At 34.9% G+C, this 14,385-nt stretch overlaps 1 protein-coding gene across 1 annotated transcript in view; it reads left to right on the top strand.

The window, feature by feature from the left end:
* MAN2A1 (mannosidase alpha class 2A member 1) overlaps positions 1 to 12,401 on the top strand; it is a 112,429-nt gene extending 100,028 nt beyond the window's left edge. The window contains exons 20-22 of the mRNA XM_082075491.1: positions 3,840 to 4,034; positions 8,396 to 8,506; positions 9,467 to 12,401. Of these exons, the coding sequence (XP_081931617.1) occupies positions 3,840 to 4,034; positions 8,396 to 8,506; positions 9,467 to 9,619 (459 nt within the window). The 3' untranslated portion in view covers positions 9,620 to 12,401. The remainder of the gene's footprint in view (positions 1 to 3,839; positions 4,035 to 8,395; positions 8,507 to 9,466) is intronic.
* Positions 12,402 to 14,385: the final 1,984 nt, after the last annotated feature.

The following is a 14,385-nucleotide window of genomic DNA, read 5'->3' on the forward strand; positions in this document are numbered from 1 at the left end:
AACAGTGATAGGTGGAAGAAGCGAAGGAATCTAACGAGGGAGAAGTGAACTGGCTGATCCAGAGACCATGAAATGAAGAAGATTAGACTGCTCCTAGTGTGAAACCCAACAAGACAACTTGACAGAAATCACTTGGTGCAGACTAAGGGTATTATTGCCTAAAGAGGTCCAGGATTTAAAATAATTTGAAAAAGAGAGAGAATTTCAGACCATTCTGGACTTTTTTTTTTTTTTTAAACAAGATGTTTCTTGGAATGAGCATAGGAGAGGAAGGAGAATCAAATCATCAAGGAGGAACAAGTGAGAAAAACAGTGGTAGAAGGGACATAAAAGGGTCTGATCAAGTCCAGTGCTGAATCACAGAATGTTTGGAGTTGGAAGGGACCTCTGGAGATCATTTAGTCCAACCCCCCTGTTAAAGTAGGTTCACCTAGGGCAAGTTGTGCAAGATCATGCCCAGGTGGGTTTTGAATATCTCCAGAGAAGGAGACTCCACAGCCTCTCTGGGCAGCCTGTTCCAGTGCTCTGGAACCCTCAAAGAAGTTTCTCCTCAGATGGAACCACCTATGTTTCAGTCTATGTCCCTTGCCCATTCCTGTGTTGCTGGGCACCACTGAAAAGAATCTGGCCCCATCCTCTTGACACCTGCCCTCAAGTTATTTATAAGCACTGATAAGATCCTTTCTTTTCTTCAGGTGAAACAGACCCAGTTCTCTAAACCTTTCCTCTTCAGAAAGATGCTTCTTACCCATAGTGGTCTCCCTAGCCTTCTGCTGGACTCCCTCCAGTGGTTGTCTTTCTTTTAACTGGGGAGCCGAGAACTGGACGCAGTACTCCAGATACGGCCTCACCAGGGCAGAGTGGCAGGGGAGGAGAACCTCCCTTGACCTCCCTGTGTCACACTTTTCCTCGTGCACCCCAGGATACCATTGACCTTTTTGGCCAGACAGGCACATTGCTGGCTAAAGGTTAACTTGTTGTCCACGAGGACTCCCAAGTACTTCTCTGCAGACATGTTCTTCAGCAGGCCAGCCCCAAACCTGTACTGGTGCCTGGGGTTATTCTTCCCCAGGTGAAGGACCCTACACTTGCCCTTGTTGAACTTCAGGTTCTTATCTGCCCAGTCCTCCAGCCTGTCCAGGTCTCACTGAATGGCAGCACAGCCTTCTGGTGTGTCAGCCCGTCTTCCTACTTTGATATAATCAGCAAACTTGCTGAGTGTGCACTCTGTACCTTCATCCAGGTCATTAGTTTCTCAATTTAAACTCTTACCGAAAACCCTTTGAGTCTTTTCTTATCTTTTCCATCCTCCATTTATCAATAAAATAGCTCATTGCTGATAGAAGGGCACTTTTTCATAGATGAGGCCATTCTTAGAACCTCTTGCAAACTGAAGTATGGTTGGTTGGTTTGTTTTTCCTCAAAACAAAATGTTAATAATTATTCACCTTACTTTTGGTGACAAGGAAAGATCCTATATGAGGATTTGTTACATCTATTGCACAGTCATTCAAGGGATTGTATTTCAACGGACAGTTTTCAATTGGATAACTGTATGAAATGTGCTGTAAAGTAGTTTTAAAAGGCAGTATTTGCTTTGATCAGAGCTCATTAAGCCAGCACTCAGCTACATCAGTATCATTCATCAGAATCTTGCCAGTACGTAATGTTTGTGAGGCTACCAGTGGAGCTCCATTCACACTTTGAGTGCTGTACACTGTCACTGAAGTTGAGGAAATAATGCCACCTTTGAGAGAGCAGGTGGAGACTGTGGGACTGCATCTCCTGACTTAACACCAGCAGGGTACTGCTGAAAGCTGCCCACGTACTGAATGTGTGTATAATGTAACTATTTTTCCAAATGCATTGTCCGTGCATGCAAACCCTTCCCATCTCTGTGTTTCCCCAGGGCCCTATGTAAATTTTGGATCTCTAGATTGAGAGGAGAAAGACGTACTCCAATCCTTTCATGACTGGCATCTACCTAGGGGGGACTGGGATTTGAAGTGTCCCTTCTGGATCTTCTGTGGTAGCAGTCTTCACGGTGTTTGCAAACCCCTTTTTCCCTTGGTCTCCTGGCAGCTTTTAACACCTGCTATACTCTTCATTCTTATTACTATTATATAGATTCATGGAATGACTGCACTTCTTCTGTTGGTGCAGATGTATGAATACAAGATTCAAGATAAAATCTCCACCTAAGCCTTAGTGCAGCTTTTCAGATTTTCAGAGTGGGTAATGCTTAAGTTCTATGCTTATGCCTGTGAGAAAACATCTAAACACAGTGGGAGCAAAAATGAGCCGTGTTGAATCAGCTCTGGTTCTAGCATTTGCCAGAATCCTTCAAGACTGTTTCTCTGGAATCCTCCATTATTTCCAGAATCTGATGCTGAACTGTTCAACGTAATAAAAAATCAAGGCTAACTGAGGAGTTGGAGGATTTAAGACTGGTTAAGCATGCAGTAAACTGGCAAATGGAATTCAATGTAAATTAATATAGTGAAGTGCATAGAGTATCAATCCTCTGCAAGTATTGACTCTTACATTTTGGGTTTCATAATAGATCTATAAAAATACTAGTCTCATTGATTAGTAGCTACCAAAGAGGCAAATAGTTTTACTCATTGCTAAGAAAACAACCAAGAATAAAACCGAAATTATGATCCTGCATCAGTTCAGCTCCGGCATATTTTCAATTGCTACACTGTCGGAAGTATTTAATGGTACTGCAGATGTATAAATAAATATGTATACATGAACATGCACCCCAAACCAGGAATTACTGTTACGATTGTCAATTATAAGCTGATAAATAATCTTCTCCTTTGCTTTAAGTATTTCCCTTTTTTTTTTTATTTCCATCTTTTTAGCCTATCAAAAAGTGCAAATTTAAGATATTAATGATTAAGATACTGTTTACAGTAAACTTTCTGTAAAGTTTTCACTAAAAATCACCTCTTCAACTATAAACAAACAAGTATTTATCTGATTAGGTATGCAAGGAAAATAAGAGCAAAAGTTTTTCACACATTCCGCCTTCACTGACATTCTGAAACAGAAATTATCTTTTTGAAGTTCCTTTGTTTTCTTTTCTGGCTTCTATGGAGATTTAACTAGCTGTTGGCAATATGTAGGACTTAGTAATTTTAGGTTTGTAACATGGCTTCTGCAGCCCTGTAAAAGCACTGCAAACACAAAACTTGGGAAAGTATAAAACTTGTAAAATCTTGAAAGAGAGGAGTCACTTCAGTTCCTGCCAGCATTACATTGTAATAAAACTGCTGAAAGATATCTTTTGCACTGTGGACCAAGAAAAATATGCTAGTTGTGATTTCTCCAACCAAACAGTTTTAAGAAATTAGATTTAAGAAGAAAGAGGGATGTAGGATGCAAGTTAGATGCATCCGATGACAGTAGACAAGAAACTTGGGACAGACATTTTATGCAGAAAAAGAGGCCTGCAAAAGACTAGCTGGCTGTCAGTATTCAAGTAGATAATAGATAGAGCAAAATGCTAAACTAGTAGCTAGTTTCTTTCTCTACACTACATTGTTTACACACCAGGAGCTAACACAGAAAACAGAGGAATGGTGTAAAATGAGGTGTCTTTTAATGATTGTTTTGAAAGAGGTACTAATGATTTGTAAAAACAGGAAGTATACCTATTCCTAGAAGAGAGTTAGTGGATGATCAGAAGTTTCCAAAAGTAGTTAAATGGACAGTCTATAAAATGTTTGTATTAAATTAATGGAATCATATATAAAGTAAGTGGGTTTCAGAATTTAGACATGATGATGTATTAACTTGAATTTGCAAATATTTTCTCTTGTATTTTGCAGAATGAAGAGAAGGCATCAGTCAGTTTTCCCTCACTGCTTAGCCATATGACTTCTGCTTTCCTGAATCATCCTGTAATTCCAATGACAACTTATGCAGATTCAGGTGTCCCAGAGATGCTAAATACTTTTTCTCCACTCATGTCGTCCATGCCTTGTGATATGCATATAGTCAATCTCAGGACAATCCAATCAAAGGTGAGGTCATTTTTATTTTTATGAGCAAACATATCATGTAGCTTATTATATAGCCTAATCAAATACTCCCTTCTAGGAAAGTAAGGGGTGGGGGGGTGGGGAGCGGTTTATATGGTGTGATAAACTGCAGTGTGATGGCTAGTTTTTGTTAATTCTGCAAGAACTTGCATCTGTTTGAGTAGCGTGAAATACAGTAATTTATTTTTTCCCAACATAATAAAATTCATAGTGCATTATTCTGTCTTTGGAGGGGACAAATTTCAGTGCATTTCCAAAGTTTAAGTGCAGAATGGTTCATATACTTTGTCTTCTGTATAAAAAATTAAATTTAAGGTTGTTTGACTTTGTTCTGAGTACAATAATTTGTGTTTTTAAGAAAGCTTGTAGTTTTAAACCCATCTGATTCCATTTGGAAGACTTCAAGAAAATCCACCATACCTTAATAATTCTGCCATACTTAGATACTTACTTACTTAGAGTCTCTGTGGTGGCTGAAATAGAACTTCTCATCTGTAATAACCTCAGATTCTATTCAGAATATCTACAAAACTTGCCATTAGTTACTGTTTTATCATAATTCTTCATCTTTAGTCTTAAAACTTATTTTGAAATTTAAAGAATGAGGTTACTTTCTCACACTTTCTCTGTTAGTAATCTCATGTACACACCTTCAGCCGTGACTGTTTCTTATTTTCAGTTTCAAAGTGGAATAACTTCTGATTCTGTAGGTTTTATGCCTTTGAAGAGTTAGTATTGTATTGAATTAGATCTTCATATGACATGTATGTTCTACACTTCACTGTAACTTCTGTTCATTTACCCCAGCCAGCTCAGCAAGACCTGTTTGCTTCAGGGGTAGGCCTTCATGAACATGCCCCCTCTCCCTTTTCAAGGCCTAAACTTCCTCCCCGTGTTTCTATCATGTGCCCAGTAAACCTGAGAAATGGAAGACTGGCTCTGTGTCTGGTTTGTTGAGTTCAGTGGTGCTACTCATAGGTGAATTCCACAATTTTATCTGTGCTATTCCAGCCTCCCTATCCCAGTTGGCATAAGATTGAGGCTATGATCTCTTCCCTGTCCACAACTGTATATTTCAATGATTTCTTGATTGACAACCCTTGAGCTTGCAGCATTACTTCAAAGTGAAATTTACCAGTAGTCGTAGGACAAGAGCATTCTCATTATAGGTACAGAACAGTTCTTCCTCGCAGCAGAAATGGTGCTATGCCTTGCAAACGATTTCTTGTACACCAAAATGGTCTTTTAAAATTCCTTCTCACTTTCTGCTCCCTTTCTCTGTCTTCCAAGAATTTGAATGACAAGTCTCATAATTCTGGCTAATTGATGCAATGCAATTTTTTTCCAGAAATGTAGAGTACTTCTTCTTTGCTTTAGCTGTTGAAGTTGATTTTCAAGAAATTATATCATTACAACTTCACATAAAAACATACCAAATTAAAATACAATATTACTAAGAATTAAGGTAGAAATCAGAATGCATGAAAAGGCATTAAAGCATAAATTAGAAAAAATGTAAGGGAATTCCTGGTTTCCCTTTGAACTCTACTCCTCTCAGTGGGAAGAATCTCACTATTGTAAGATATGTGATCTTGTTGTGGAAGAGTCCAATACCTTAGGAATTTAAAGAAATGTTAAATAAAGCTTCAGTTTTTAATTTGTTTGGCACTGATTTTACCCACTGTAAACAGACTGGACCTCAAGATTTAAAATCTGAGTACATTTATCCCTTTATACTAAATAGAAATAAATATTTTTGTCACATTACTTGAACTTTTCAATGCATGTCTGTTAGCTTACAGTAATCAGATAAGTGTTTAAATCTTTTTTTCTTTCATATCAAATTTTTCTCAGCATTGCGGTGGGATAGTGCTTATGGGAAAGCCTAGCAAAAATTATTTCTATCCAGAGGCCTGATGTGAAAACCACATTTTATTTCTCAGAGATCAAAATCACATGAAACTTTGACAGCTCTTCCAAGAAAGGTAGTCAGAGATTTGATACTATAGTAGTTAAGGAATTCTTGTCATATAACAATGCTGTGAAGTTTTCAAGCTTAGGGTGGTATCTGTTGCAAATTTAGAAATGTTACAGGTTTTCATGCAGTTAGCAAGGTCATGTTTAGAAGGTCTTATTGGTGTAGATCAGGTTGATCCTTGCTCATACATTCCTTAGGCTTGCATATGCTTAATCTAATTTACCTAGAGATTATGTAAGAAGAGGTAAGTGAAAGTAGATGGCAACTTAGTCAATCTTACACCTGCTTTGCTAATAGGTTAGAACAGCATAGTTTATTATGTGTGGATAATATTCTGTGCATGATAAACTCCTGGGAATTCTAAAAGATCGAGTACTATATCATAGGTGTTTATACTTACTTTATACTTACCTAAAGGTGCCATTAATTGTTTATTGCATTTCTGGTTTATATCTTTTGAATCTTAATTAAGATAATATTTAGTTTTAAAAACTTGACATGAAATATTCATGCCATCATTTGAAATGCATTTGTTATGCAGATTACTACAAGATAATTCCACTGTAATAATGAAAGTGTTGATACTCATTACTGCCTTGTCATTTTTAACATCAATTTAACCCATAGGAACTCAGGCTTTTGCAGTATGAATTTTAATATTTCACTAATCTGATGTTTAGGCAGACAATATTACGTTGTGTGCATAAAAATGTCTACTTTTAAGTGCAAAACCGTCACATCAGTGACAGTGAAAACCATGTCAAGTATTTCATAGTTGGAGACGGAAAATAATTTTGTCATATCATACTTATTACCTTGATGTAAAAAGTGATACCACTGTTTCTATAAACAGGATAAGAACTTTTTCAATCATCAGTGATATTAAGTACTGCAAACTTGTTTGAATATGCTGACTTTAGATTTAATTCGTTAATAAAAAACCTAGATTTAGGTGGTTACAAGCGAATGTTGTTCATGAAAATCTCAAACTGAATTTTATTCATTATTTGTAAACTATGCAAAGTTTTTACCAGTGTGTGTTTTACTGCAAAGTATCTCATTTCAATTCCACATACTGTTGAGTTATTTTTTTTAATGTTTTACATGAGGAACTTACTTAGAAAACAATAACTTTATCATTTTACCATTTTTTATTATCTGAATGAGTACTTAATACTATGAATTTGTCATACTATGAAGTTGTGTCATGCTGGCTATCAAAAAAGCTGGTTCAAACTGTTCCAAGATGTCCTTTATTAATAGAAAATTGGTTTGTATCTGAAGCCTGTTAGATTAAGACCTCTCTAATTTGTTACACCTTCAAGACCTAAGGCATCACAGAGTGCTTAATGCTTGTTCTCATCACTTTCTCTGAGGTGATAGATACTTACCAAAGTACCAGAAAATAACCTAACTCATGTTAGAGACTTCTGGGGAAAATCACCACTACAAAACGAACTAAACTGGAAATAAATTAAATAAAAAGAGCCCTAAGAGCTGGCATGGCAGTGGATAGAACCACCTTTTTTATGTCCTCAGTATTTATATGATAAGAGCTCAAGCATGTAAAACAACAACAAAAAAGAAATCAAATAATGCATCATAGAAAATAAACAGTTAAGGTGAGTGTAGTGATACAGCAAGCATGCAGTGTGAAGGGCATCTTGTCATGTGCCACTTGTGTCCTGTGAAGATAACTTGCATGCACATTCAGCTATAATGTGAGGAATTTCTTTTCTGTTATTCTTGCTATACAAGAGTGGTTTTCTACATCTTAGTATAAAAGGAAAAAAAAAAAAATGAAGTTTTCCTCTAAATCGAAGTTTCCCAGACAGTTTTCCGCTATGACTTTGTTTTCTGAAGTGTACATGTCAAAACAAGATTCTGATTTGAGAAATTTATGTTCTATCCTTCGTTCTAAGTGATTTGGTCCAAACTAGGAAGTTGAGATTGTGGGTTACTCTTAGATTATTGTTTAATGCCTGCTGACACTCAAGAGTACTGTATGTCTAACCTGTAAACAAAAAACTTATATAATAGTTTTAATAGTGTACAGTTTCATGCAGCTGTGGTAGCTACATTTAACTTCTGAGTGTGTATGTGTGCATCTGTTGAGGTTTGAACTCTGGTTATCAACTTATATTTAGATTCTGTAGTACTTTGTATATCTAAACTCTCTTTACTGTTTATTTCTTTCTATGTTTTGTCTTATAAACATTAAAAGAAACGTGTTCTATATAGGCTAAATGTTATTTAAAGCATAAATGGCTCTGTTACTGTAATGTAATGATAATTTTATAACGTTATAAAATGTCTTTCTAACTCTGCTACTTCCTGAGTAATTTTTAGTTTTGTTTATTTGTAGGTAGACATTGAGCCATCTGATGAAGCTGTTCTGATTCTTCACAGAAAGGGATTTGACTGTAGATTTTCAAACAGACACATGGATCTGTTCTGTTCCACTACTCAGGGAAAGGTATACTAACACTTTATGGATAGCTTACTATTACAGAAACACTGATATTTAAGACAAACTATGAGGTGAAGTCTGGGTAGTTATTTTTTAAGAGTTATACTTCCAGGATAATAGTTAAGTTTATCTTGAAAGCTGCTTTCTATTTGATAAAGATATGGACTTGCTGGTATGTGGGAATGACCACATCATCAAGTAAACTTCTAGGTCAGTTTTAATCTCATTAACTTTCTGTGAAAATTTTCATATAACATGGATTCGTATTTCTCTATTTTTAATAGTGTTTTAGAACTTTAAAAAGAGTCAAATTTCATATTCTGAAATGTATCTTCTGAATATTATTAATATATCCACAAATGATGTGACTGTTACTTTGAAAATTTACTTGTTCTATCTCTATCCATGCTCACGTACATGACCTACACCATTGCAAATATATGAGTGTTTTGCAGTTGCTATAGAATTGATGTGATACATAAAATTATGAAATAAGTGTTCTGAAGGTCTGAGATGGACTGGATGGTTATGAACCTACAGTAATTTTGTAATCAAATTTTGAAATAGTTTTGATTTTTTTTTTTAAGCAGAAGAGTATTACTTTGTTTAGAAACAAGACGAATTTAATCCAAATATTTCAGGTCAATTTTTAATGTATTGATTTAACTTGCTCGCTTTGAAATGTGACAAGTGAACACTGCCTAAAAAGATCTAATTTAGCATACAGCATTGGAGACATAGTACTTAAAAATATTCGTAATCTTTGGTGTAAGAATTGCTGTACTGATAGCTCTAAGATGATGTATCACAGAATGTTAGGGATTGGAAAGGACATCGAAAGATCATCTAGTCCAATCCCCCTGCCAGATCATTTGGATTGTTGCTAGAGATTAGGTTAAAGTCAGCTTTAAGGTAAATACTGTATTTTCTAAATATCTGTTTGTTTGTTTGTTTGTTTTTTCCCAGATAAAGGTGCATAAACTCTTTAACAAATTCAGAGTGGAAAGTCTTACACCCACATCTTTATCTTTGATGCATTCACCTCCGGATGCCAGAAATATAAGTGAAATAAATATGAGTTCTATGGAAATAAATACGTTTCGGATTCGGCTAAGATGAAATCTGGCTTTAATACTCAGATAAAGAAGAGGAATCTGCAATTATATCTCCTCTAAGTTTCACGTGCAATAAGAAGCACATAATTATTCCAGCTTCTGGATACTGTGAGAAAAACATGCATTCTGTAGTTTTTTTGACAACACAGTGAAAAGCCATGTTGCAAACAACTTTTTTTTAGTATTATTTTTCCATAAAACAGCAACATCAGTATAAGTTAATGCAACAAGTGAAGAAATTTCTAAGGATGTTAACCTCTCAACAGATTAAATCTCAGGTTAAATGCTAACTAATGGTGTTTCTGGTGTTTTAATTTTCATAAAGATGGGATTGAATTTTAAACAGCCTTCTTTGATGATCCTTGATGAATTTATGTACAAATAATTCAGTGTAGAAAGTTCAGATGCAGCTTGGAAATAAAACAGAATAAAATGTCCTTGTGTAGTAGCTAATGTCCAAATATTCACAATAATTTATATAAATTACAATAATCTCAATTTCTTCCACAATTAATTTCAATTTATTCAACACAAAGGGGATTATTAATTGTGGTAAAATGAAAGCCTGCAGTACTTGTGATAAGTGATGGTAGATTTTAATACTTCTACCATTTACCTGAGTTATGTAAATAGGAAAACATGAACCTACAAAGTAATTTTGCAATGGAAATGTTTAATAAAACTCCCATTTTGTTACTTGAGACACACTGGGATATGTGCAATTATTCCATGATCATGTATGATGAGAAATGTCCGTAATTATCATTAATACAAGATTTTTATAAAAAACTCATTTAGATACTTATGTTCTCTGAAATGAGTTTTCTATTTCAAGATTACCATATCAAGATCTATGTGCCTTATTTTTTGATAAGTCTTGTTACAATTTTAGTGTCCATGTTAATGTTTTGGAGGGAAAGGTAGTTTATATAATACTTAAGCTGTGTATCTCCTATTTGACAATGCTGGCCACACTCTGATCTATGTCCTCCTGCACCAAGTTTGTGCTGTCTTATTCTGAATATTTTGACTATTTGAATGTATTAAAATGATGTCATAACATGAAACACAAAAATATACTGTAAAATTTGAATTCAACTGCTTTCAAGGATATTGCAACTTGATGCAGAGAGTTGGTAGTAAGCAAGACATAGTTTGCATCAAAACTTGTGCTTGTATGTCACAGACTGTGGTGACCTGTTCATTTGGAATCACGTGCCTATATTTTAAACATGTTTCAAACTTGTAACCTCACTTACATTGCCAGTGTTCACCTTACTGAAAAATAGTGTCTTACTTTTTGCTTTTTTTCCACATATTATGTAATTCATATTTAGTGCTGAAGCCATTCAAAAGAAGCATTTCCCTAAGTAGACCTGCTGTTTACAGTTAATATATATTAAACATGCATTTGAGAATGATCCCATTTCTTTGTCCTAATTTACCTTCATAACTTTCTTGTTCCTCTCACTTATGTTTTACTTTTCCATACATCATTGCTTATCTTTAATACTAATGCATGAAAAGTCAGCATAACTGGTAAAAATATGTGCTATTTTCTAACTCTAATATTGCCTACTCTATTTAATTTCATCATTGTTGTTCCACAGTGAACCAAATTATACCATGTAGCTACAGGCTATTTTAAAAGAAAATGAAAGTGAAACTTCAATTTCAAGCATTGTCACAAGTTGGATCCCTGTTGAGATTCTGTAGATTTCCCTGCTTCAATCTACTGTGTGTTTTGTAATTAGTGGAATACTTAGTAGGATTTGGTGCAAATTATATCAAGAATATGAGAACCACTAACCACAAATAAAAAAATCAGATGGATCCAATAAATGGATATTTTCATGCAATAAACATGTACTGTAACTTTTCTTAGCTGTAGTATTCGAAAATACTGGCTTTTGTTGGAACTCAAAGCTAGGTAGTCTTGCCAGCAGAAATTTCTCATAACATTTATTTTTGTTGCATCTTCAGAGTTAAAGTGCTTCTGAGACTTATGTGTTCTGTGCAAGAGAGCTTTCAAAATACTATTTCATTTTAGTTAGGCAGAAAAAGAAAATCTTTATGCAATAAAGTTAAGTATTTTGCCTGTTGGAATTGCTTCCGAAAGATGTTTCATCTTTTCTTTTATCATCAGCTGTACAATCATGATGCCTGAATCTTCCTTAACCAGCAGATTTAATCTTTGTTCCTTTATTTTGCATTTTTTGTGTAATGACAGAAGAGCCTTCAATTTGGGATCCTTTCCTGAAATTCTTTACCAAGTCAAATTCCCAGTCAAAGTTTGCTAATAAATTTTACTTCTATTTGTTGAGAATGTGGCTATCGATGTGTTGAGTTTGTTTGTTTTTTCAACAATTCTTAATGAATTCTTACACTGTATTTTTGTTATATGGATATTTCAATTAAGTTCTTGTTTTTTTTCTGTGCATTGGCCATCTAATTTAATCATATTATTTTCTTTTCTCTATTTTTATAGCTGCTGGGTTTATAACTACTGGTTAAGAGAACCAAGCATCCTTACCTTCCAGTATGGTTTTAAAGACAATGCCATGTAAGAAATGGTTTAAAACCTTGTAATTACTTTCCATACCAGAGTTGTACCTGTACTGTTTGGGTTTTTTTTCATTTATCTGGAATGCCTTTGTTTAACTTGCTCATGTTACCTGAAACAAACTGATTTCAACTGAAGGTTTTTGATATTTTCTCTTGGAAGGTTTTCTATATTATGGGGATATGTAAAATAAGATCTCTAATAAAAGATATTGTCATTGTGAGATGGGGTCAGTGTCATTAATGCCCTAGCCATTCTAGAATTTGGTTTTACTTGAATTATTCTCATGTTTCTTTTAAGCATTTCAGAGTAATGGAATGGAAGCTGTTCTTGTAAACTAAATTAACAAACATACCATTAGAAAATAAAGACAAAATAACAGTTCAACTGTAGTTAGACTGAATACTTTTAAGAAAGTAATATAATGCTAATATAATATGCTATTATTACATGTGACAAGTTTAACAGGCATAGATGCTTTACAGGTTTACTTCCCAAAGTGCTGATGGAGCTTGAGCATAATGAGTTGAGAAGATGGTTAGCATAAATTTCAGTCAGTGCATGAAGCTATATCGTATTGGACTTGAGTAGTGTCAGCTATAAATATAAAAGTATACGTACACACATACTGTATAAATCCACGTAATTTTAAGGCTGATATTTTAAGATAAAAAATAAAATTACATAACATCTAACTGCAGCAGACAGCAATGCATATGGGTCCGATTGAAAACACACCTTCACCTTTTTAAGGTCATCCTGTTCTGGAATCCATTAATAATCAGCATGACCACCTGGACAGAACATATCCCACCAATGCCCATTACCAATAAAGTCATATTTTACTTTTTGAAATTGAATTAATTATATTTGATGCACACCTGCCCATCTTATTTTAAAATAATAGGTACTAGATCTCTCTATACGTCTTTACTTATACTGACAGTAAGATACATTGCTCAGATTTAGCACATTATCTAACTTGTGATGAGTGATATATATGACAAAATACAAAATAGAGATTGAATTTGTTGTCCCGTTTATTCTGGGATAACTACTCTGTCATATATAAAGAATTTGCAGCAGTGAAAATCAGCCAAACGTATTAGTTTTGTCATCTAAAAGAGGGAACACTAAAAAAATGCATCATCTAGAATAAGCTCAGTTCATTATAGAACTAGATGGAGTTTTCAGGCAGTATTCTTAAAAAGTTCTTCTGCCTCAAACATTTCTGTAACTTCTAATATTAAATTGTGGACCTGTCAGTCATTTAATATACAGATTTTATGAACTAGAGGATATTTAAAGTCCTTACTGCATCACTAGTTTTTGTCTGCCAGAATATCTATGTAGTAGCAATAATGCATTATTTACATTACTTTCCTTCCTTCAGGCAAATTATTTTATAACACTGAGGGTAATGAGAAAATAATTAAATAAAACATTTCCTTTTATGCACACTTGTGCTATTTGAACTGTAGAGACAGGAATATTTTTACTTGTGCATTTCAGAGCTTCAGATTCTCAGTATAACATATTCTTCCTGCTACACAGTGCCTGTTAAAGGGATGACAGTTGACTGTCAGTCTACAAAATAATTCATATTACAGGTATGATTAAATGGGAGACTTTGATCCCAGTGGTGTCTGTCCTGCTTCACCCCCATCACCACTCCCTGTGCATCACAGGGTCACATCCGCCATACAGGAAGGTGTGTGCTTCTGTTCCTCTTAAATCATGACCTGCCAAGTAACTTTTGGTCTCCTCAGCCAGCCCATTTTTATTTCTAACTTAGTTATTCCTTTTATACTACTTTCTCCTTTCTTAGCATGCCAGCTAAATGTGTAGGCATTTGTAGTCTGGCCTATACACAGCTTACAGCTCTGCCCTGTGCAAACTACAGAGCTTTCTGGATTCAGACTGCCAGTGTCAGCCTAAGCATATGAGATGCGCTGGGATGAGCATTCAGTCAGCTCTTCAAGGATTACATGGTTTCAATCTACATCAATGACCTTGTGAAAGGGGTACATGCCCTACTTGTTTGCCCCAACTGCCTCACATTGCTAGCCTGCTCTTCAGAAACATATATATATATATAAAATTATTATTATTTAGAAAAAAAAAAATTCCTCTCGTGAATCACTGGAACAGACTTTGGTGTTGTTCTCCACTTTTCTCTTCCATTTCTTTCCAGAGTTCTCCAAAAC

This window comes from Streptopelia decaocto (assembly GCF_964273445.1).
Source record: "Streptopelia decaocto genome assembly, chromosome: Z".
Taxonomy (NCBI): Eukaryota; Metazoa; Chordata; class Aves; order Columbiformes; family Columbidae; genus Streptopelia; species Streptopelia decaocto.